This window comes from Fragaria vesca, linkage group LG2, assembly GCF_000184155.1.
Source record: "Fragaria vesca subsp. vesca linkage group LG2, FraVesHawaii_1.0, whole genome shotgun sequence".
In the NCBI taxonomy this organism is placed as follows: domain Eukaryota; kingdom Viridiplantae; phylum Streptophyta; class Magnoliopsida; order Rosales; family Rosaceae; genus Fragaria; species Fragaria vesca.
Window position 1 is genome coordinate 8,078,798 of NC_020492.1, and position 22,759 is coordinate 8,101,556.

At 38.3% G+C, this 22,759-nt stretch overlaps 6 protein-coding genes across 6 annotated transcripts; 2 read left to right on the plus strand and 4 right to left on the minus strand.

The window, feature by feature from the left end:
* Nucleotides 1-1,691: 1,691 nt before the first annotated feature.
* On the minus strand, nucleotides 1,692-4,098 carry LOC101305522. The gene is made up of 2 exons (XM_004290031.1): nucleotides 4,052-4,098; nucleotides 1,692-3,533 (listed from the first exon to the last, which is right to left on the minus strand). The coding sequence occupies exon 2, from the start codon at nucleotides 3,528-3,530 to the stop codon at nucleotides 2,715-2,717; it is 816 nt and encodes a 271-aa protein (XP_004290079.1). The 5' UTR covers nucleotides 3,531-3,533; nucleotides 4,052-4,098; the 3' UTR covers nucleotides 1,692-2,714.
* A 128-nt stretch (nucleotides 4,099-4,226) lies between these two features.
* Nucleotides 4,227-7,823, plus strand: LOC101305808 (CMP-sialic acid transporter 4-like). The gene is made up of 15 exons (XM_004290032.1): nucleotides 4,227-4,350; nucleotides 4,434-4,500; nucleotides 4,598-4,643; nucleotides 4,739-4,850; nucleotides 4,947-5,026; nucleotides 5,210-5,285; nucleotides 5,362-5,462; nucleotides 5,673-5,744; nucleotides 6,046-6,094; nucleotides 6,204-6,245; nucleotides 6,413-6,534; nucleotides 6,631-6,690; nucleotides 6,838-6,886; nucleotides 7,287-7,381; nucleotides 7,473-7,823. The coding sequence occupies exons 1-15, from the start codon at nucleotides 4,324-4,326 to the stop codon at nucleotides 7,519-7,521; spliced, it is 1,047 nt and encodes a 348-aa protein (XP_004290080.1). The 5' UTR covers nucleotides 4,227-4,323; the 3' UTR covers nucleotides 7,522-7,823.
* A 945-nt stretch (nucleotides 7,824-8,768) lies between these two features.
* Nucleotides 8,769-10,170, plus strand: LOC101312696 (xylem cysteine proteinase 1-like). The gene is made up of 4 exons (XM_004292265.1): nucleotides 8,769-9,249; nucleotides 9,365-9,600; nucleotides 9,704-9,844; nucleotides 9,955-10,170. Exons 1-4 carry the CDS (start codon nucleotides 8,769-8,771, stop codon nucleotides 10,168-10,170), a joined length of 1,074 nt encoding a protein of 357 aa, XP_004292313.1.
* Nucleotides 10,171-10,813: 643 nt separating this feature from the next.
* Nucleotides 10,814-13,640, minus strand: LOC101306098 (uncharacterized protein At2g17340-like). The gene is made up of 11 exons (XM_004290033.1): nucleotides 13,231-13,640; nucleotides 13,084-13,150; nucleotides 12,922-12,990; nucleotides 12,680-12,820; nucleotides 12,323-12,451; nucleotides 12,138-12,224; nucleotides 11,830-11,904; nucleotides 11,677-11,754; nucleotides 11,457-11,534; nucleotides 11,155-11,217; nucleotides 10,814-11,046 (listed from the first exon to the last, which is right to left on the minus strand). The coding sequence occupies exons 1-11, from the start codon at nucleotides 13,464-13,466 to the stop codon at nucleotides 10,966-10,968; spliced, it is 1,104 nt and encodes a 367-aa protein (XP_004290081.1). The 5' UTR covers nucleotides 13,467-13,640; the 3' UTR covers nucleotides 10,814-10,965.
* Nucleotides 13,641-14,165: 525 nt separating this feature from the next.
* On the minus strand, nucleotides 14,166-16,027 carry LOC101312989 (exopolygalacturonase-like). The gene is made up of 6 exons (XM_004292266.1): nucleotides 15,830-16,027; nucleotides 15,488-15,628; nucleotides 15,220-15,384; nucleotides 14,796-15,085; nucleotides 14,484-14,712; nucleotides 14,166-14,393 (listed from the first exon to the last, which is right to left on the minus strand). The coding sequence occupies exons 1-6, from the start codon at nucleotides 16,025-16,027 to the stop codon at nucleotides 14,166-14,168; spliced, it is 1,251 nt and encodes a 416-aa protein (XP_004292314.1).
* A 4,285-nt stretch (nucleotides 16,028-20,312) lies between these two features.
* On the minus strand, nucleotides 20,313-22,202 carry LOC101306390. The gene is made up of 2 exons (XM_004290034.1): nucleotides 21,794-22,202; nucleotides 20,313-20,961 (listed from the first exon to the last, which is right to left on the minus strand). The coding sequence occupies exons 1-2, from the start codon at nucleotides 21,971-21,973 to the stop codon at nucleotides 20,788-20,790; spliced, it is 354 nt and encodes a 117-aa protein (XP_004290082.1). The 5' UTR covers nucleotides 21,974-22,202; the 3' UTR covers nucleotides 20,313-20,787.
* Between the last annotated feature and the right edge of the window lie 557 nt (nucleotides 22,203-22,759).

The following is a 22,759-nucleotide window of genomic DNA, read 5'->3' on the forward strand; positions in this document are numbered from 1 at the left end:
GAGAGAGAGAGAGATCAGAAAAGAATCGATGTGTTTCTCAGATATGAAAATGGTGGAGAAGTGGGACGAACGGCGGTAAGGGTATTTTGAGGCAGTGACAGTTTTATAGATATTTTAGAAAATATTGGTTTTTTTGGTGTTTTGCGTAAAAAATTGCTGACATAGCGTGGTACTATGTACTGTGGGCCTGGACTTATGTCCTTATTTGTTTAAATCTGTTGAAATGTGGTTTTTCTGTGTTTTGCAACTGTTTATGGTAGTAGGATGTCATTTTCTATTTAGGGAACTACCTAGAGCCCACTTTAATTAGGTGGCAATGTAGCATAGCCACTTCATCAAACTTTAAGTTTAACTCTTTTATATTTTTATATTTTCTTAATTACGCAATTCATTTATCTTTTTTTCACTTTGATCATTTTATCTTTTAACCCTATTTTTTCTTCTAAATGTGCCGTCGTCTTCCTCTCCGGCCATCACACCACTTCATAAAATTAGACTATTAGAAAGCATGAGTCATAGGATTATATCATTTATATGGTAGGAATGGAGTTTCGGTTGGTACATTATTCTCAAGTTAGTAAAACATAATAAACAAATTTGCTGATGCGTTGTTCGTTTTGGCCGTTATTTCTGGCAGAGGGACGGGGTGTTGGCATTGTTGCTTACCCAATGATTACCAAGAACCGCAATCATTAAACATAATACGCATCGATACCTTCATAATTACCACAATGCAAAGCGATGACGAATATATCGCGAGAAAATGAGATATTTATCGTATCGGCCAGAAAACGTGGCAGAGTGTGATAGCAGGGTCCACCTTTCAATTGTCGGTTGTAAAGTCTGGATCTGCAGCTTAAATATTTGCATACATTCCCTCTCCTACATTGCTTGCATTGCTGTTCATCAACGTTGTTCATGAGCACAAATTATGCTCACACTAATACTAGGACTAGTACCTTCACTTATACATATATTTCATTATGTACGCCTAGATCATACTAAGTTAATCAACATAAAACTTGTGTAGCACAATATGTAGTGAATGTATTCTAACCATAATCGAGAATAGTTTCTCGAATTAGGACTAAGATCGAAAATTGTATTCTAGTCAACAGATGTGGGAGGGGGTGTTTTAAGGGGCTTTGTTTTGTAGTTTTTTTTTGTTAACCATCAAGTTAACCATCAAAGAAAAATTGATTCTGTAACATGTTCAAACTTCAAACTTGAGTACCAACTAACAGTATATGATACTAGCAGACGCTGGAGTTGAAACTAGAGTTTTTATCTGTCTTGATTTATTTCAATAAGAATCGTTCACCGACACATTTTTTTCATAAATTCTATTTATATATGGGATATTTTAGCCAATAAATCATAGTTTATGCACCTTTGATTTACACACATGAGAGCATTATTCGTTTGTTTTTAGCACTTAAGGATCTCAAAATTAGAAATTGAAAATGACGGAGTGAACGTGTTTGTTAGACCATTTCGGTGCATTTGATGTATGAATCATTTTCCGAAAGCAATTCGGAACACCGTGTTGGGGAAGGACATTGGCTAAAGGAAAACTACAGTTGCACGATAGCAAAGATGATTCGACTATAAGGAACCAAAGGGTACTTCTATCACACTCACAGCAACCAAATGGTACTTTCTTATAAATCATCTCTCAAAGAGAAGGGTTTCTTCCCTAACTAGAGTTTTGTTACTGCATCTGCAATGAGAACTGCTGCTGCTGATAAAATGAGGTTAAAAAGATGGACGTCAAAAAGGTCAACGAGCCAACAATGGGCTGCTCTTCCTCCACCTACTGTCAAGTACTCGTCGCCTTTGTCTGCAAACCATTCTATAAGTACTCTGATGGTGATTCTGATTGAAAAGAAGAACAAGCTGGTGCTACTAGTACAAGTTCGTTCATCCTTGATGCCAAGTATGCGCGGAAGGTTATGGGATTGGTTCCGACTTTGTCAGATGACTTGTATCCAAACTTCAATGTGGAGATCTTCTCTTCTGAGACCCATGAATGCAGAGTTAAATGTATTGAGCTCCCGACTAGTTTCTTCATTTGCCACTTTCTTCATTTAGTTGGATATCCATATCCACCAGTAGTAACAGACTACCAGTAATATTGTACATGTGAGCAGAGGGAGTCTACGGTTGTGCGGAACTCTTGAATTCCTCCATGGCACTGACGGTCAGCAGGTATAGAGTTTGGGAGTTGAAACAAGTTGTGGAAGACAGCAAAGGCAAATTTAAAAAGACAGTCAACAAAGTTCCCCCATTAACTTGCAAAGATATTCAGGTGAACAGACCTTACCCGATTTCAATGATAGCTTTCGACCAAAACAATGAAGATACCGTGAATTTAAGAGATGGTCAAGACATTAGCAAGTGCTACCTCCGACGCAGAACGTTAGAGATGACAACACAAATTAACATTATTGGGCATAACTAGGAATTCTGCAACCATTTTCGCTCCCATGTTGGCCTACCCCGGTTCCTAGACTTTAGAACCTCTAGACTAGCTAGAGTCAGATGCTACAGCTAAGAAAGGCTTTCTTCTAGCTTGCTGTATTGAATCTATGCTGATGGTGTAATGTCTGTCAAAACTCAAAAGCAATGTATGCATCTTATCTGACAAAAAGGATATCTGTGCTGCTTCACAATGTCAGAATACAGTGGTTCCACAAACCTGCATCTGACAAATTCTACCTCAGAGGCTTCATGTCCTTAGAAGCCCTAAGCTCATTGACTGCCAATCGGAGAGAATCATCAGAGAGTATTAACCGAGAGAGGGCACCTGTGCTTAACCCCAGATACTTTGCTGCCTCTGAGACAGAACCATCAACTGCATAAAGTAGATCCAACAGAGCTTGCATTCCGAAAACAAATTTCGCATTGTTGGGTCCAATTTGGTTACCTATATCTGATGTTCTTATGGAAGATGATTTGGGAAGAATTTGAAGAAGCTCACGGGGAGGGGAATAACCATCGAGATCCACAAGGTTCCTGACTCTGAGAGCTATAAGAGTGCGCAGGCGAGACAATGCTGAGGCACGATTCATGTGCTGGGACCGGTCTTCAGACGCCTGCGCAATGATACCAGTTGGGAGGTGCTTGAGACGTACTGCAGACTCTCGCTTGTTCCGGTGCTGACCCCCCGGCCCTGACGTCTTGAAAGTACCCATTTCACACTGGCTCAACAACTCTTGGTCCGTAGATTCCAGATATCCCTTCCCGCCATCAGTGCTAATACTACTGCTACCATATTTAGAGCTCCGTATGAAGAAGAAGGCATAGCTCTTCCTGTCTTCTGGCAACTGTGGTTGCTGTTGAGACCACCTCCACTTGGTTAAGCTACTTTTTCTTTGTATTTTCAAGGCAACGGTTGGAAGTGGAAATGGATATGATGCATGAAGTATAGCAGCTGCTGCACCACTACTTGTTCTTGAAACTCCTAACACTCTAACCCATGAGCACGAACATGATGATTTCAACAATGATCCTGCCATTGCCATTCTCATTCCCTGATACACAAATTCATTCAACAATCAAGACATTGTCATATAAAGAGCCCCCAAATTAACACCTGGTGTAACAACCTTAAAAACAATCCTACCAAACCACCATTTTGATTGCTTTCTTTTCTTTTCATCTACAACTCTAAGCTTCCAGGTAATCGAAACCCGCAGATTATAGTTTCTAGAACCCCAGACAAATCAGAATTACTACCAACAACCAATTAAGTTGATCAATAACAAAATGCTCTTATCAACTAACCTATGAGTCATTTGCATACCATGCCAGTCCAGGCTGAAGTCAACGATAAAAAAAAACATATTAATCAAACCCTAAACTCAGTGCCCACCTTACTTCAAATGGCTAAATTCCCAGTTCTTGAAAACCTCATCTTAATCAAACCCTAAATCAGAAATTGAAATTCTTTACAAATCATAAATTGAAACAATCAATCAATGTGGGAATACACAAATGAAGCCAATCTGTAGTCGCAAGTATGTAAAAGATTTCAACAAGAAAAGCTTACCTCTTTGAAAAAGAATCACAATTTTGAAGCAGAAAATTAGAAAGAATGGAGGAGTGGCTGTGTGGTCTAGCACTATAAAGGTGAGAATGGGCCTGGGCTAACTTATATTACTCCCAATAGGCCCAAAGCCCGCCAACGGTGTCGTTTCGTTAGGCTTTCTTCTGCTTGTGGCAGAGTGTGTGAATCGCAGCAGTGAGTGTGGTCTGTAAATGGCTTAAAGCTTCTTGAAGATCTAGAAAAGACCCAAGATTTTACACACCAAAAGTGTGAAAATGGAGTACAGGAAGCTCAAAGATGAGGTATTTACTTCCTAACAATATCGAATTTCTGGAATTAACCTCAAAGTTTGAAGCTTTAGATTCCAATCTGATCAAATTTGTAGGATGAAGATGGAAGTTCAGCTGCCGACGACGACATCGAGAATTTGCGCGGAAAACCACTTTCTGTTGGTAACTTTGATTTGCTCTTATTTCGGTTACTTAGAAATCCCAATTGAATGAGTTGAATTTTGATGCTTGATTTTTGGTGTTAATCTGAATAATGTAGCGGCCAGTTTGGGAGGGGGACCAGTTGACCCGAAATGGAAGCGAAAGTATGTAAATTTATACTGAAGCATCGAGTGTTGGTTCCAACTGAAACCAAGTGTTGTTGCTTTGATTTGATTTTGGGTTTGTTGTTGTGCAATAGGTCAATGGTTACTCTGGCTTTGACTGTTCTTACAAGCTCACAAGCGATATTGATTGTGTGGTCGAAGCGAGCTGGCAAGTATGAGTATAGTGTTACCACTGCTAATTTTTCGGTGAGGACTGAGCTAGTTGCATTCTACATTACAGTTCAAAAGTTGTGTAGTGTCAATTTTTAGGTGACATGGAATTGGTTGTGTTTTGGGAAGTAGGTGGAGGCTTTGAAATGTGCATTGTCGCTTGCTGCTTTGGCACGAATTTGGACCAATGAAGGTGTTACTGATGATAACAGGTCTGTCTCTTAACTTCCACAATGCTATCAGTTAGTTTGATGTTAGAGAGACTAGTCATTTGCAAGAAGTATAGTACATTCAGAAGTTTTACATGATAGATGAGTTAAGGGGATTAAACCCAAATGTACATGGTTCTGTTACAATTTTTCATGACCATTTATGTTACCTGTGTCATTGATTAGGTTGAGTACAACACTGGATGAAGTTATTGTATACCCAATTCCTGCTGCACTTTACCTAGTCAAGAACTTGCTTCAGGTTGGTTGTATGTTTCCTGTTCGTATCAATAAGTCCTGCATTGTAATGGCTTCAACTATCTATTGTTACGTGGCAGTACTATATATTTGCATATGTGGATGCCCCGGGTTATCAAATACTGAAGAACCTGAATATTATCAGCACTGGAGTCTTATACAGAATCATACTAAAGAGGAAGTAAGTCACTTTTACCATTTATGTTCGTCTTTGCCATATTAGCTTATGACTTCCTACATAGAGCTAATTGTTTAAGGTTCATTCCTGGAAAATTTTACATAAGATCCCTTTACAGGAAATATGACGTAGCGAAGTTGCCTTACTATACTTGCATCACAGATATAAACAAACTAATGTCATGCACCTTTGTTTTTACTCTATTGATTACAGGTTGAGTGAGATTCAGTGGGCAGCTTTCATAATACTATGTGCAGGGTGCACTACAGCACAGCTGAACCCAAGGTATTAACCATATCTTTTTATTTCATATTATCTGCTCAGCGAAGGTTTACTTCTTTGGCAGTTTGAGTCAACTGGTCCTTTTAATAAGATTGATCCTTAGTGATCTATAATGTTTACCACATTTTGGTAATACCAAATCAATTGTATTGAATATGTTTATAAGGAACTCAAGTTATTAAAATTGTAGTGCCTTAGTTATCAAGAGTGCAATGGACATGGTTGACCACTTTTTTAGTTTGTGTTTTATAAATTTCAGCTTCTCTTAATTCAATAATTTGGTTACATGGCAATGTTTTTGCAGCTCTGACCATGTTCTTCAAACTCCATTGCAAGGTTGGGTGATGGCCATTGTGAGTTTTCAGCCTTTTTTAAAATCTGAATATGGATTTTTTTTTCTTAAGAAATCTTTTAGAGCTTGCGTTGTTCGTTATGGAGATCCTGAAACTTGTTTATTTGTAGGTCATGGCACTTCTCAGTGGTTTTGCAGGAGTATACACGGAGGTGAATATTTAAGTAGACAGTCTCTTCATGAATTCTTGTTTTAAGCATCATAATGGTCAAGTCACTAAGCTACTTGATTTGATCTAAAGTCGGGGTTAAAATTGTTTTTAATTAGAAAACTGGATTTCACCCTTTTGAATGAATATTAATGCCTATGATATTGGCAGGCAATAATTAAAAAGCGGCCGTCAAGAAATATAAATGTGCAGAACTTCTGGTTGTACGTCTTTGGGATGATATTCAACGCTGCTGCTATAGTGATTCAAGATTTTGATGCTGTGGTTAACAAGTATGTAAATCACTTTTCTCTATTTATGATCATGCATTTTCTGCTTACAGTTATACCTGGATTCCAATTATATTCAACTCATTCTTCTATATTCAGGGGATTCTTCCATGGATACTCATTTATAACAGTTCTCATGATCCTCAACCATGCACTCAGGTATATTTCTAGGATGCAAGATATTGTAAGCATGTTCTATTTGGCATAAGTACTGCAACAATTAGTTATGTTTTTGATAATGAACGGGCTATCTCTCACAATTAGTTATGTTTCTATACAAGTTTCTTATATCTGCTTCATTTACAGTGGCATTGCTGTGTCTATGGTAATGAAGTATGCTGACAATATTGTCAAGGTAAGACAAGGAAACCACTATTTTTATTTGGTAAACCCTCACTAGTTTTACATGCATCTGAATAGTGTTCTATGATTGCCCTGGCAATACTGTTATGACATTCTTTGTCTAGTTTAAGTTAACTGATTTGAATTTGGGGTGCTGTGGTATCTTCAATGCATACTAAATATTTTTTTCTTTATAAATCTTAGTCGGGGTTTGCAGCTCTACTACATGTCTTTGCCCTGTTGTTATGTTGTGGCTTTTCAAGTATTAATTGCTATTCTTTTTTCACTATTTTCCCTTGTTATGGTTGTTGTCAATATATGTTTATTATAACTGATGGAAGGTTGTTGAAATCACAGATTGGTAACTTCCTGGTTTCTTATGGGTTCTGATTTGATTTGGTTACGTTGTGCAGGTGTATTCTACTTCGGTAGCAATGCTGCTTACAGCTGTTGTTTCTGTATTCCTATTTGGCTTTCATCTGTCCCTTGCCTTCTTCCTTGGCTCAACGTAAGCATGAAATATCTACAACTAATTTATATTTGGCCATCCATCTCAGATATTCAAGGGTGTGTGTTTAATGCATTTCTTGTGTTTCCAGTGTTGTCTCAGTGTCGGTGTATCTGCACTCAATCGGGAAGGTGCGATAGTGACGGCACCATTTCTAGCCAATTCTGCTGTCTATGTAAAGGCTTATTACCAAGATTTTTGTCTTCATTAAAACTTTCAATAGATACATCTCACGTCTGGTTAGGTATCAAGAAACATACCCTAGCCTTCTGTAATTTGTGCTGAAAATTGATCAATATAAATGAGTTCAAGGTTCTAGTTTCTTGAAGTTGATTCAAAATTTTATTTTTGTAGCTATAGTTGTGAATTCTGATGTAATGAATCATTCCACTTGTAAAACACATCTGGTAATTCTTTTATTACTTCTTCCTGGTTTGGAATAGCATCACTACAGATTGTGCTATAGTGTCTGATAGAATTTTCCTAGTTTGGAAGTTACCGGCCAAAACCATTATCATTCGAATTGAACCCAAAATAGAAGTGCAACTATTATTTCCATTGAAACGTTTTCTTTAGTTTTACTTCTATTCAAAACAATTTTTTTTTTTTAGCTATTTGGTGCAAAACTATTCAAAACAAGTTATTAAAAACATCATTTCCTTCTACATATCAACCACAAATCATTGAACTTTTTCATAGCAAATGTTGGACGACTTTTTCATTTTGTTCACGGATCCTTTGTTCACGACCCAACTCAAAGTTAAAATGACTCCCATGTCCCATCATTTTGACCACCGGTGAGCAAATAGGTAACCTTTGCTTGTGACATAATAGTATAAAAAATCAAACTGCAACTCTCTTAAGCTTCTCAGAAATTTTTTCTTTTGTTTCTATGAACACCTAACTCCTTAAGACACGAGGTGAGATCACCAATACCCCATTAATCTAGATCTGGTAGAGCATGTCTAAATTTTACGGAATTCAGATGATAGAGTCCACAACTTCAAGTTTGAGATTTGAAAATGGCACACCATAGTGCACACCTTGCAAGTAACAATTAGCCAAAAAAAAAAAAAAAAAAAAAAAAACCAAAAAATAGAAGAAGGAAGACAATAGCTTCTACACAATAAAGTTACAATTTTGTCACTATTTGAAAATCTTACTTGATCTAGTTTTACCCTTAAACAAATGAGGATGCTTGGGACAAAAGCCTGCGTTTAGAACCAACCGTAAAGCCTCAGTTTAGTAGAAAACAATTCAACCACTTCACTCGAAAGCAACCCCAATACCATGATATCAAACACTATATAAGTCCATTCATTCCCTCCTTCACATTCATCAATTCATATCTTCCTCTCTTCCTGTCTTCTCTCTTTGCTGAGCTCTAATGGCTTTCTCTTCATTTTCCAAAGTCTCCCTTCTGCTCTTCATTGTGCCATTCTTTTTAGGCACTTACTCTCTAGCTCATGAGTTTTCGATCGTGGGTTACTCACCTGAGCACTTGTCTTCCATGGACAAGTTCATTGAGCTGTTCGAGTCATGGATATCGAAACATGGCAAGATTTACCACAACATGGAGGAGAAGCTCCATAGATTTGAGATATTCAGAGACAATGTCAAGCACATTGATGAAAGGAATAAGAAGCTTGATGTTGATAGCTACTGGCTTGGTTTGAATGAGTTTGCTGACTTGAGCCATGAAGAGTTCAAGAGCAAGTACTTGGGGCTAAAAGGTGAAGCCCCAAGAAGGAGAGAATCCACTGAAGCAGAGTTCAGTTACCGTGACTTCGATGTAGAGGCATTGCCTAAGTCTGTGGACTGGAGAAAGAAAGGAGCTGTTACACCAGTCAAGAACCAAGGTTCATGTGGTATGTGCCAAAACTCACACACTATGTCGAACTGTGCTTTACAATCCAATAACATAACATGTCATATATCTGGCAAGTGAACGGTGTTAACAAGCAAACGTATATTGTTACGCAGGTAGCTGTTGGGCATTTTCTACAGTTGCTGCTGTTGAAGGCATAAACCAGATTGTCACAGGAAACCTAACATCACTGTCTGAACAGCAGCTGATCGATTGTGACAAATCATTCAACAATGGCTGCAATGGAGGTTTAATGGACTATGCTTTTGAATTCATCATTGCTAATGGCGGGCTTCACAAGGAGGAAGAATACCCCTATATCATGGAGGAAGGAACTTGTGAGGAATCAAGGGTAATATTATCTGCAGCTCACCTAATGCTTTATACTTCTTGGATCAAATTTACCTATCAACCAACCTTGGCTTGTTGCTCACATTTGCTTCTGTAATCTTCAGGGAGATTCAGAGGTGGTGACCATAACTGGTTATCAAGATGTGCCTCAAAACAATGAACAAGCTCTCCTCAAGGCCCTGGCTCACCAGCCTCTTAGTGTTGCTATTGAGGCCGATGACAGAGATTTCCAGTTCTACAGTGGGGTGAGCTTTCTATATCACTATGCCTCGCTACATTTAAACTCAATACTCAGAAGGTCGAGTAATGCTAGAGAAACTTCACAAATATTTGCATGAATTTTTCGGTTTTGCAGGGTGTGTTCAACGGGCACTGCGGAACTGAGCTAGATCATGGTGTAACAGCAGTTGGCTATGGGACATCAAAGGGATTGGATTACATCATTGTGAAGAACTCATGGGGACCAAAGTGGGGAGAGAAGGGATACATAAGGATGAAGAGAAACACAGGAAAGCCAGAAGGAATGTGCGGTATCAACAAAATGGCTTCATATCCCACCAAGAACAAGTGATCAACTTAAATATATGAAAACTATTCCGAAACCAAAGTCTTTCTTGCTTTTCTTCCCTGTTGTAACACTTCCACAGTGATGGATTTTCAACTGTGTAAGCTTTCCCTTCAAGTTTATTAATAACATGGCTATATATTCAAGTCTAAATGATTGTTATATGGTCTCAAAAGATAAATAGAAATTAAACGATAAACCATACAGCCTCAAAGGTTTCTTATAGTAAACCTAATTACTGTGGAATACCAAGTGGGACGAAATTGGTCTCTCCCCTGCCTCATCAGACTGGTGCAGACCATAACTTTCTCTCTAGTCATTTCCTCAATTTTTCTTCCAAGATCTGTGCTTTTACTGCAGCATTTCACGAATCTTATTCCTTCGTCTGACCTCCACAATCGTATCTAAGTTTTTCTAAACTAGAACCATACGCTAAAATCATATTTAACTGGGTATTCTCCATCCACTCTTTTCTTATCTTTCATACACTAATTTTCAGCCCTCCCACATAAAAGTAGAACAGCAGAAACAACAGCATTGTATTAGCAAATTCACTGCTAAACGAGATTTCCCATTTCTCATTGAAACTAAGATTTTGTTGGGTTAATTGTGTGCAAACCTGCTCACACGCACATAAAGCAGAACCACATGTGACAATTTCCATTTTTATTTATCAGTAGAGCAAATTTTGAAAGTTCACATATATAAGATCTTCCAGTCGCTAAAGGACCTAATGATTCATCTACTGAATGATTTAGAATAGAACGGGTCAGGAGTACTACAGATCAGCATACTGTATTTTCAACTCAAAACTTCATTGTATTTGAAGACGCAATCATATAACCGTCCTCCAAGAAACTGGGCAACCTCCGGATGTTTCACCTGGAATATTGATGGAGGAGGGATACAGAAGTTTCACTAGATAAATATAGTGCAGAAAGGAAGAAATGGTGATTGACTGATTTAGCATAAGAGGCAGCAAAACATTACCATTCCAATCTTCAGGGAATCACATTTGAACTGCGCATAAAGATTTGTCTCGATGCCACGACCCTGTCAAAAGCAGCATAAGATATGTGAAGACAATGGAGACAATAGCATAAATAAACATTCAACACATCCTATAGACCCAAACTTCCAACACAACTGTATTATTCTTAGCATCCACATCAATCAAACAAATAAAAACGTCATTACTTGATTTCCAGAATTCATATAACTTCATCTTCAACATATAGTAATTGGTTCAAAAGTTTAACCAATAGAAAATGCTAAAACGGATAGGTTTTTACCATCCCTTCCAAGATAACTAGGTCTGCATCACTGGCCAGGTAAGCAAGCTCTTGTGAGACACTTGCAAGATCAATAACCTACAATGAATCGAGAAGCCACAAAGGCTCCGGTTAGAGTATTCTTTCATAACCTCTTCAACGTATTCTTTCATAATCTCTTCAACATAACAGACTCACATAAATTCAATCAAACAACAACTAAGAAATTACATTTCCTTACCGGCAAATCATTACCCGAATTGGCAATAAAAAGATTTGTAGTATCAACACCTTTGAGCTTCCCATGGTTGTCCTTCAACTGGTAAATTTGAACTTACAATCTCAGAATCAACCAAGATGATGAATAAAGAAATAGTTAAAGTTCTTCTATTACCTTTGCTATAATCTCAATCAGTTCATGGTAGGTCACATCATTGATGGAAGGCATGTCGTTGGCAGCCAACACAACCTGCACAACAAAAAAGAGGTCATCATGTCAAACTAGACCAAAGAATGCAGCTCATTGAAAAGGTAAGCATAAAAGCAATTCAATTGGAAATTAGAAAATTATCAGCTCTCCAAACAATATTCCATTTCATGTCGCAACAGCCCAAATAATTATATGATTCTAGACAACTCCTGGACTTTTCTATGACAGCAACCAGATATATTGCACAAAAGAAATCCGATCTGACTGCATACCTGTGTACCACGACGGAGTAACTCTCTTGCAAATGGTAAGATACCCAAAATAATATCAGCACCAGAATTGTCAACAAATATAACAGCCTGTGAAGACAAAAAACATAACTGGTTTACATAAGAAGCATATCTAATGATATAGCTTCTTCCAAAGATATGTATTGTAACATACACAGGATACTTGCCTTTTTCCAAGACTTCTTGCTCCATTTCAACTTGAAAGCGTCCAGGTCATCAATAACCCAAGGTCGAGGGACAAGGTTTTGACAACTAGCTAGAAAAGACATACCATCCTTTGAAAAAACTTCAGCAAGCTTCAATAATGAAAAAAGTGAAAGGTCAAGTAACTCCACTTAAAGGACTTGCATGAATCAATTATTGCTTTAGTACTAATATGTAGTTGCACTCAGAAAACCATTAAGTGTCACTATGATGTAAGCTTAAATGTAACTTCGATGTGACCAAAATCCAAGGGGTTGAGAATTGAGCCTTAGCTGGGTATTAAACTACAAATAATTCTGTGTAACCATAAATCTGCATACCTGTGCAGAACCAAGATCAAATATATTCCCAGCAAATATCCCTCTAACCAGATTCTCTACTCGCTTCCCTTCATCTTCAATAGCATCGTTAAGATCCACCACATTATCAAACAGGGTAATCACCTTTGCATTCTCTTCATCCTAAAAAAGAGTGTCCAATCACAATTCCAAACTCCAATTCAGTCAAGCACACAATTCATCACGATAAACTAGTACACACAACAGTTAACAGATCCACTGACCTTGACTTTCTTGAATATATCTCTGAACCCCAACTCCCTAAGAACTATCTCCCGAAGCCTGCAAAGTAGCTAAAAATCCCCAACGCCAACACGAAAAAGCTCACATCAACACACAATAACAGTAACAACTAAAGCAGCAACTAAAATGAAGAATATGCTTACAATGCAATCAGGCGGACCGCCGTGACTCTCGGGATCCTTCTTCAAGTCCTCAAGCATCTCGGAGTACCTGTCAGTCATAATCACAATCACAAACAATTGACCTAATCAAATTGACCAGAGAGCAAAGCAATGAGTGATTGAGTTTACCTGTGAGCAAACAACTCAGCTTTAGCAGGAGCATCACTGACTGTAGCATCACTCTCAGCGCGCTTCTTGAAGGAAGGGATGGAGTTGAGGAAGAGGTCGATCCAGGCAATCTCAGTGGGGGTGGGCTTGCGGGGATTGTCGGAGGGGAAGCGGTAAGGGATGGTGCAAGCTCTGTAGTTCGATTCGATCGGCGTCGTCAGCAGCGGAAATGCCACCAGTTCTGATGCGCTCTCCATCTCCGATTTCAACTTCTTCTTCTTCTCCGACTGGGGTTTATATATGTGTGATTACACCTTACACGACACGGCGTGTGACCCAAACAGAATCCAATCTTCTTATTCTTCTTTTATACCCTATAAGGCTATAACCATACTCGATCGATGTCACTCGTGTCGGTAAGATTTAAACTTATGATCTCTATAATCTCAAAATTATGACTCGAATGCTTGTTATTAGCGACGAAAATATCAAGTTCATGTCCATATCAAGGGACTAGTGATTACACCGTAACAAGCACAACTAAAAATTTCAAGAGATCAATGAAGTTTTGCAATTGTTGTTATGAGACACTAAATGCTGCCATCACGTGAGTATAGATTAACATATCTTGTGCAGCTTGAGTGTACCTAACCATTTCCATTATTCACTAGTATACTCAAGCAACATCAGCCTCCAAAATTGGTGATATTGTACAATAAACTTGTTGAAAAAGAATTTCATATGATTGATTGTTATGACTACTACTAATTCCTTACAGGTGTCTTTGATCCTTATTAGGCCCTTTGTTATATTTATTTGAGGCAGAAATCCATAAAGAAATGTCAAGTTATAAACCTTACTGAAACAGCTAGCTAGGATTGCAGTTCAACATCAAAGTTCAAGTGGAAACTACTAACTAGGACTTATTTCAATTCACTGAACTAAGTGAAATCTAATTAAGTACATGGAGGTGGGATTTGAGTGCCAATGAATTTGGCTTTAACATTACTGCAAGTTGAAGTGACTTCCTTCTTCCCAGATGCCAAGTTCAGGTGAACATCTTCAAGGTAAATATTTTGGCATGGTATCCCTCTGCTACATTCAAGTGCAACTGCAACTTGAGACGAAGATGTGCCTCTTATGTTCTTGAAGTATATGTCACTCAACTTCACTTTCGATGGCGTCTGCAGATTGTATATAAATTGTTGAGTGTGTATGAAGCCTAGAACAGAGACCAGAAGAGTAAACATGCATATTTACACCTTATGGATTACCTGAGAAGCGCAAGACCTTAGTGGACAATACAACTGATCGATTATGATGGGGTTGGTCACATTGTTCATGACGATGTTTGTGAATGTCATGTTGGTGGCTGCACTTCTACCTGGAGAGTTAGCCCATGTCTTGATCCTAATACCATTTGTGGTACCTGAAATGGTGCAGTCTCTGACCACAAGCCCACTCACATCTCCTTCATTCGGATATTTTCCCAAACTTCCCACACTAGAAGTACAATAAGATCGATTAAGCTTCATAAATCAGTAACTGACTAAGTATATTACTGACAGAGAACTTAAATGTAATACCTGATGCCATGACCAGGTCCACAAGCAATGCTAGTTATGGTAACGTGTGAGTTCCCTTCTCCAACTGATATGCAATCATCACCAGTAGCAATGTGTGACGAAGAGAAGTACACGCTTGAGCTTCGTTCGATATGGATTCCATCAGTATTAGGACTAGTTTCTGGGGCTTGAATCTTGAGTTTACTGCCTTTGAAGTAATGACAATCTACAACTGCTATATGAAAGAACATGCTGTTCACTGAAGATATTCCCCGGATCACTGTCTTATTCATGCCAATAAATTTCAAACTCTGAAAAAGGAACAAAGTAAAAGAATTTTATGGATCATCTAGTACTACGAGTAATTAAGGCCTTTTTTAATTTTAACTAAAAGGAGCAAGGACCTAAAGGAACAAAAAGAGCAAGGTGTAGAACATGTACATACAGTTGGAAGGAGTTTGCAATTGGAGTCCTTAGAGCACTTGTTGTGAGGCCAGGCTTTAGCACCTTGACCATCAAAGGTTCCGCCTCCGGTCAAGGTTAGCCCCTTGGTCCAAGCAAATTGAATCCAACCGCCACCGAATTCATACTTGGACAACTCGGTTGTAGCCTTCAAGTAACCCTGCAAGTAAGTATTCATTTCTCAAAATCAGGCATCAGGAAATAAACTGCAAAATGTCAAACTGATAGAGAGACAGTCGACGTCGACCTACATTCATTCGAAGATTTAGAGCCGATACGTTTCTGCAGGGGCCTGAAAACTTAAGAGGGCCAACCATGTATTTTCCTCTTGGGATTATGAGGTGGACTCTACCTTTGGACTGACACGCCTCTTTCCACGCTGCTGTGAAGGCCTGCAATTACAAGCAGCATTACTAAGTACTCATCCATGCTTAATATGAAGCTGGGTAACATGTTTTAGGTATATAAGAGCCATCCATGGCTAAAATTACTTTCAACTGGATCAAGCTTCAACTTAAAATGAGTGATACTCTAAAAGGGATTCTGCGTCAAGAAAATAAGGGTATGAAAGAAATTGAGAATTGAGATCGAACTTTGCTGTCATCGGTTTGGCCATCTGCTTTGGCACCAAAGCTCTTGACATTGAAAACAAAAGAGCTTTTAGCCTTGTGATCTACATTGATGGTCTGCAAGCCTACTGAATCTGCTGCTCTTTCTCTGCCAAACACACATTGGAAGCAAAACAAGGAGAGCAATAAGAGCAATCTAACGAACGAGTAGTCGAGGCTCATCGTATTGCTCCTCTTTCACTTCCTCCCTCTGCTTGCTTAATTTGCAGTTGTTCCTCACTCTCTGCTTGCTAGAGTTGCAGTTGTGAGTGAGTGCTAGTGTTGGCCATTTTATTCTTAAAGGTAGTCTCCGTAGATTTTGAAAGTCGGTGAAAAGGGCGGGAGTTTGGACCCGGGAGAAGGAATCATAACTGTCGTTGTTAACTCCCTCTCCCACTACATCAGAAGAGTGGCCGTCAACCTCCTCGTAGTGGCTGGTTGGTTTTTTTTTTTTAACAAGAAAGCCAAGGTGAAGTCAATAAAGCCAGCAGTCAAAAAAATATTTGGGAACTGCCATACCTGCCCCTTAATCACATGAATCTGACGTACAAACTCAAGGGCTAATATGGTAAAAAGGAATAAAAAAGAAATTTTGTACATATAGTGGAGAGAAACATGGGTAACAGGAACTCACCCAGTCAGTCAACTCAGAACTCCACGGATCTGAATACGACGTGGGGAGTTATCGGGGCGGATGGAGTTACCACGGCAAAAGGAAGAAGGTGAAGAAGAAAAACGAAGAAAACCAACTTCCTACCAGTTGTTTCTGAAAACCGACGACCCAAACGCCAAAGCCAAAGCGTGTGCTCTTATTCCCCTTGACATTCAGGTACTCAATTGTTTCTATTGTAAATCTATTGATTGTGCAAATTGCATTCTATCTGATGATGATGAGTGTTATGATGCTTTCTATATGGTCAATTTTGTATATTTTGCAATTCTGGGTGCGTACATCATTGATGGCTGGGGACTATCTTCATCCCGTTTCGTTTTACTCTTGGATTTTCCTTTTGCAATTAGGTACTGAGGAATTGGATTCGTTGGGTCATTAAATAATTTATTTGGTAATTATAACAGGAGGATGCAGTTCTCAAGAGAAAGTTAGAAGAGTTCAAGAGGCAGATTGATGCAAATTCACTTGAGGTCAGACTTGATAATTGTCATCAGTAACTTCCGACATTTTGTTTCAAATGATCTTTTAGTTTCCTAAGTGATTGTTTTTTTTTTTTCCTCTGTTGGTTTCTTTGAATCTTGCAGGTATCTGAGCTGTTATCATTACAGGTAACCCCCTCTATTCTTCTTCATTGAACTAATTTGGTCATCTAATTGCACAGCTCTTTCTCATTAAATTGTTTTGTTTATTGGAAGTCTGTGTTACATTTAGTTGTAACTTGATTCTGATCGGACCAGGGTGGTGGCAGGGGTGCTCGGTTTTGCCAATGGCGATACGGCAAGACATTATTGTGGCGATTAGGAGGAACTGAGGGGAGAAGGTTTTGAGGATATGTGTATTGTAACATTCTCGATACTTTGATACTTTCTATTTATTTGAAGGTGTTGCTGCTACTGTCTTTGAACCGGGATGATGATGATTTTGTACCGGGTTCAAAGACAGTAGCAGCAACACTATTGCTTACCGGGATCAATACGACACATCCACTACTAGTATGAGCCCTCCCGTCCTCCAAAGTAGTCAAGCATGATAACAGTAGTCCCTAACTCCTTTAGCCCAATTGTACTTTTTCATTGTGTCATAATCTGTGATGCATTTCAGAAAGCTCCAACTAAGTGTAGAACCTGAACTTGCAAATAACAATGTGGTGAATAAATGCAGTAGCAGTAGCTGTGTGACTCTTATTGGCCATCCATCCCTTTTGCTTTTCATTTCAGCATTTAGGAAGTCTAATATCCTTGACTTCATTATCCTGCTTTCATTGCGAAAAAAAAAGCTTGCACGACTGGATTATCAATATGCTTTTTCGAATCTTCAAGTGGGTTCGGCACATTGAGCTCGTTTTTTGGGTTTCACAGCCCAAAAATCTCCTCTACATCAAACACACTGATCTTAGCCACCTTGCTTCCAAACTTGAACTTCTTTAATTTCGTCACGTAACATTCAATCAATTGCTGAATTTCTTTATCCAACTTCTTTGAACTTCTTTGCATGAAACTCATAATTAAACAACTCATGTTAGAATAGCAGGTAAAATTCAAAGTGTATTATGTTATATTTGACCTTTTAATAGAACACAACGCCTAATCTAAGGCTTTGGTCACACATATACACAATCGCACTATTTTAGTATGTGCAGTAGCAAATATATTTGGTACTTTAACAGTAGCATGATCGAGTTAGGAAAGAATTGAAACAAAAACAGTAGATAAGTCTATGCAGTACGAAACTGTTACTGCCTCAAATTCAAAACACATTCTCAATTTCAAAGCACACAATACATAGACAAATAGCTACTACAAATCTTAATCAAATCTCTAAAAAGAAAATCACAAATGAGCATATGCATAGAGAATTACCTCGATATCTTAGGCCACCTATGTTTCTTTTTGGCTCCTTAGTATCCTTCCAAACCCCGGTTCCTCCATTAATCAAATCTCTAAACTACTTCTGCCTCCAAAAGCACTGTAAAATATGAATTTCATATTCTTTTAAGCTCAGTGCTACTACTCGAATATGAAATCGAAAAAGAAATCTTGATTTCAAATTCAAATAACCCCAAATCTAAACGAAATGCACAAAGCCAATCCATATATTTTGGTTGGAACCTAAGGAGTTCTACTCGTTTTCGCATAGTGTTACTAGAATTCCATAAAATCGAGTTCAAATTTAGAGAAATCGCTCATTTTTGATTGCTACTATTAAAATCGTAAAGCTAAAACTAAATCTCAGATTAGTACTTGAATCGTGAGAGACATCAATCTGCTACTATGGAATTTAGGTTTTCTGCTACTGTGGAATTTAGGGTTTGAGATTTTTTTAGAGAGAATCGTGTTTTTCAGATCTGAAAATGGTGAGAAGTAAGGACAAATGAAAACGGTGATTTTGGTTTTGAGGTAGTGGCAGTTTTGTAGATATTTAAAAAAATTGGTTTTTTAAGTATTTTGAGTAAAAAAATGCTGACAGGGCGTGATACTATACACTATGGGCCTAAGTTTATGTATTTATTTGTTGAAATGTGAGTTTTCTGTTTTATGCAACTGTTCAGGGTAATGAGATGTCATTTTTTTTTTCCATATTTTTTCCATGCTTTCAAGTTTGTTGTTATTTTTAAGTGAAATTGATGCTCTATATTTAAATATAAGTTCAGTGTTTTGGATTTAGAATTGTGGTGTGAAATGTACGTGGAGGCCTTCAATTCATCCTGTGTGCATTTGGGAGGGATTAACTCACAATATTTGTGTTCTAAACTGAGTTGTAACAACTCAATTAATCCAATACATTGCGTCAACAATTTAGACTATAGCAAGTTTTTTTTTTCCTTCAAAGGGACAATAGCAAGTTGAGTGGGCCAATCTTTTTCCCTACCTATAAATCTATAATGCATGTTTTTACTATGTGTCATGATATCAAAACTTGTTCAGTTTTATGTTTGTGAGACATTGAGAGCTGAGACTATGAGACTGAATTTGTGACTTTGTGGATTTGGTAATTTTGTTATTTGGGTTGGAATTTAACATGTGAAACACAACAAAATATTTGGTTTCTGCAGTGTTTGAAATTTTGAATCACTAGTTTGCTGTTGTTGCTTCTTTTTTTTTTAGTCTGGGCTTATTTTTTATTTAAAAAAGTGACAGATTAAGAGGCCCAATAAAGTTCCGTTCTAGGCCCAACCGTACCGATACCAACCGAAAATTCGGGATATTGACTTTTTCGGCCAATCAAAATTTGCCTACCGGCATAAGTCGGGACGGTTTACACTTTGGGACAAAAAACCGGTTCCACCCCTATCTATAATGCATGTTTTTACCATGTGTCATGATATCAAAACTTATTCACAAAAATGCATGCTTTAATTTAGCTACAGCTTCTCTTCAATTTTTATGCTCATGGCTGAGCACATTTATTGTCTCTATCAATGAAAATTAAAGAAAAAGGATCACATATCGGAATAGAACAATTGGCCGTTCAAGAGACAAACCAATTTTCAATACGATAATTCACACGCTTGCGCAAGCACAGTATAGGCATATGCTCCTGGACGAAGGCTAGTTAAACATAAGAAAAACTAGGCCAGAATACTGAAAAAAAAACAAAGCAACTAAACCATCTTTTCTCTCCCCATCTTCTGTGAAGACACTTGGACAAGTTTCATCTACTAGCTAAAATACTTCTATTCATTCTCAGCCTTACTCTGTATCTATCCCTTCTCTCTACCCATCTTCTATTCCCCTGTTCTTCTCTTCCTCCCTTTGGAAACAACGGGGTGTTATTACGATCAAGAGGAAAAAAAATCCACTAACAATGCAATATTGCTTTATAATTAGGGAGGAATTCCCCCCAAGTTTTGCAGACAATCGATCTACTAAACTTCAACAAATCACACCAACAAAGTATGAGCAAAATAGATGTTGAAACTTTTTAACTAGCAATATATGAACAATCCAGGAATTAGTTAATCATGTAGCACTAAACGGTCGAAGTGTCAAACTACACTACTTATCAGATATGGTTCAAGGTATTTCGCAGTTGAGACCTAATCATTCCAATACTAGTTTGTTTTCGAGCACACAAAACCTGATTTACCCTTTTGAATCAAAACCAATGACAGGACTTGGGACAATGCTTGCCCGGATATACAGGAATTGGAGCTTTCATACAAAGAATGAAGTTTGCAAAATCCCCAAGCAACTAGAACTTCTAACATAATCAAGGCCAGCACTAGCTTCTTCTTCTTCTTTTTTCCCTTTCATCCTCCTTTCTAATGCGTTCATTTCTTTGCCTTGGCGAACCTAAGACATCGATACTTCTCGCCACTTACAGTAATTTCAAGAGCTCCATCTTGGTTATCTTGGTTTGATGCAGTTCCCATCAGAACACTCTTCTCTTTCTCGAGGTTTTCCTTCTCTATTTTCAGCCTTGCTTCTTGTCTGGCAATTTCAGCCTGCAACAATATAATGTTTATGAAGCTAAAACAGAAAACAGTGTTGCAGCATACATTTTGTTAAACAATAGTGATTACATTGAATATTGATGAATACAATCACATTAATAGCCTTGGCTGAATGTCCTGCGAAGTAGTATAGACTCTAGACAGGTAAAAAAAACAATAACGATTTGTATGAAAATTGCAACCACTACACAGCTTATCAGAGAAAATGATATAGTCACGAACATGAAGTGAAACTAAAAAACCAGGTCCAAATCAGAACTTTCACCTTAGATATTAACAAAAAGAGTCTGAGTGTTCAGTGATTCATTATAAGTCGATGAGAAATGCACAAGCTTTCGGTGACTATCTCTCTAATTCTACGTAGCTTCAACTACACATCTCACTCCATTCCTTCATTGCTAATCTTGAAAGATAAGACTACGCATCAAGAAACAAAGAACCCACTTTGATGTAAAATTGCCAATGCAAGATTACTGGTCAAGCATTCAGTGGTTCATTAACAGTCAATGAGTTAAGGCACAGATTTTGGGTCACTATCTCTGCATTTTTAAGGTAGTCCACACAAAAACACAGCTCATTCTACAGTTGGTCATTGTGGAAAGAAATTCAAGCATATCAAGAAACAAGAACCCAGTGTGATGTGAGCCTCGCAAGGTTGAACCCACCATAACCTTTAACCTATGGGGCTATAGCTCCATTGGGTTCCTAAACCCTAAGCAAAGAGCATGAAAATTGACAATGCAAAACCCAAAGAGAAGAGACCCAGTAATTGAAGCAAGCAATGGGATTCAAATAGAGAAAAGGGTGATAGGGGAAAAGAGACCTCACGGCGAGAGAGCTCGGCTTTCCAAGCAGCTTCGCGCTCGGCGACTTCGCGTTCGCGTTCTTCGATGTAGCTCTGCATCTCCCTCTCCTTCATGATTCGGTCTTGAATGTCGGCATCCAAAGCTTCCTTGAGCTCCTGTACGAACTTGTCCACCACCACTTTGATTCTCAGAGACATTTCTTCACAAACCCCACAATTCCAATTGAGAAGAAAAGAAACAAGGAAACACTGATAGAGAGACGTTCACTCAAACGTGGACATGATTGGTTGCGTGGGTGAGTCGGGAAATCGGGAGGCTCCGACTAGGCGGCGATTGCCGAGAGAGAGATGGGGACAAACGGATTCGGATCTTTCTTTGCTTCCCTGCCACGTCTTTTATTTTTGGGGTTTTATGGACTTAAAAAGGACTAACTCGGTCATAGGCATTGAGTCATAGCCCGTACAGTACGAGGCTTTGAGCTCGGTTCATGTTCGAGAACCGAATAATTTGTTAATTAAGCCAAATTACAAATCCGTCAAACGTAAGACTAGAATAGCTACAAATAACAAAAAGTATGAGTTTTAAACTCGATCAAATTAAAAAGAGTAAAAAAAAGGCTGATAACTCGCTATTCCACGGACCGGAGGCCTAACATCCGAAAATATAAATGTAACAATACAAACAAATCTACCACACACATCATCTATACATGCTAACATTGTTCTCGTCAGCAGCCGTGAAGTAATGAGGAGAGCCCAATCGAAACGTTGATGCCCGAATAACTGATGTCAAACCAGTCTCAATACATAAATCATATGAAAATAAAACACCCAAAGAAAGAGCTTCCCCAAAACAACATCATACAATCCACCATCGAAACTCAAGCCATGAAGGAGCTAAGACTAATGAGAGAGGACCAATAACCGAATCCAAGAACCAAAACCAAACCAAAGAAAATGGGAAAGGGGGGGGGGGGGGGGGGG

What these genes read in the sequence shown, in the direction of transcription:
- LOC101306098 (XM_004290033.1), bottom strand. Translation starts at nt 13,466, where the DNA reads ATGGAGAGCGCATCAGAACTGGTGGCATTTCCGCTGCTGACGACGCCG. An exon ending in GCGGTCCGCCTGATTGCATT is followed by an intron (nt 12,991 to 13,083) that starts GTAAGCATATTC and finishes GGGGATTTTTAG; the next exon opens with CTACTTTGCAGGCTTCGGGA. An exon ending in TAGTTATCTTGGAAGGGATG is followed by an intron (nt 11,218 to 11,456) that starts GTAAAAACCTAT and finishes TGCTTTTGACAG; the next exon opens with GGTCGTGGCATCGAGACAAA.
- LOC101305808 (XM_004290032.1), top strand. Translation starts at nt 4,324, where the DNA reads ATGGAGTACAGGAAGCTCAAAGATGAG. An exon ending in ACAGCACAGCTGAACCCAAG is followed by an intron (nt 5,745 to 6,045) that starts GTATTAACCATA and finishes ATGTTTTTGCAG; the next exon opens with CTCTGACCATGTTCTTCAAA. An exon ending in ATCCTCAACCATGCACTCAG is followed by an intron (nt 6,691 to 6,837) that starts GTATATTTCTAG and finishes CTTCATTTACAG; the next exon opens with TGGCATTGCTGTGTCTATGG.
- LOC101312696 (XM_004292265.1), top strand. Translation starts at nt 8,769, where the DNA reads ATGGCTTTCTCTTCATTTTCCAAAGTCTCCCTTCTGCTCTTCATTGTG. An exon ending in CAAGAACCAAGGTTCATGTG is followed by an intron (nt 9,250 to 9,364) that starts GTATGTGCCAAA and finishes ATTGTTACGCAG; the next exon opens with GTAGCTGTTGGGCATTTTCT. An exon ending in ATTTCCAGTTCTACAGTGGG is followed by an intron (nt 9,845 to 9,954) that starts GTGAGCTTTCTA and finishes TCGGTTTTGCAG; the next exon opens with GGTGTGTTCAACGGGCACTG.
- LOC101306390 (XM_004290034.1), bottom strand. Translation starts at nt 21,973, where the DNA reads ATGTCTCTGAGAATCAAAGTGGTGGTGGACAAGTTCGTACAGGAGCTC. An exon ending in CCGAGCTCTCTCGCCGTGAG is followed by an intron (nt 20,962 to 21,793) that starts GTCTCTTTTCCC and finishes ATATTGTTGCAG; the next exon opens with GCTGAAATTGCCAGACAAGA.
- LOC101312989 (XM_004292266.1), bottom strand. Translation starts at nt 16,027, where the DNA reads ATGAGCCTCGACTACTCGTTCGTTAGATTGCTCTTATTGCTCTCCTTG. An exon ending in GGACCTGGTCATGGCATCAG is followed by an intron (nt 14,713 to 14,795) that starts GTATTACATTTA and finishes TTGTACTTCTAG; the next exon opens with TGTGGGAAGTTTGGGAAAAT. An exon ending in TAAGGTCTTGCGCTTCTCAG is followed by an intron (nt 14,394 to 14,483) that starts GTAATCCATAAG and finishes TACAATCTGCAG; the next exon opens with ACGCCATCGAAAGTGAAGTT.
- LOC101305522 (XM_004290031.1), bottom strand. Translation starts at nt 3,530, where the DNA reads ATGAGAATGGCAATGGCAGGATCATTGTTGAAATCATCATGTTCGTGC.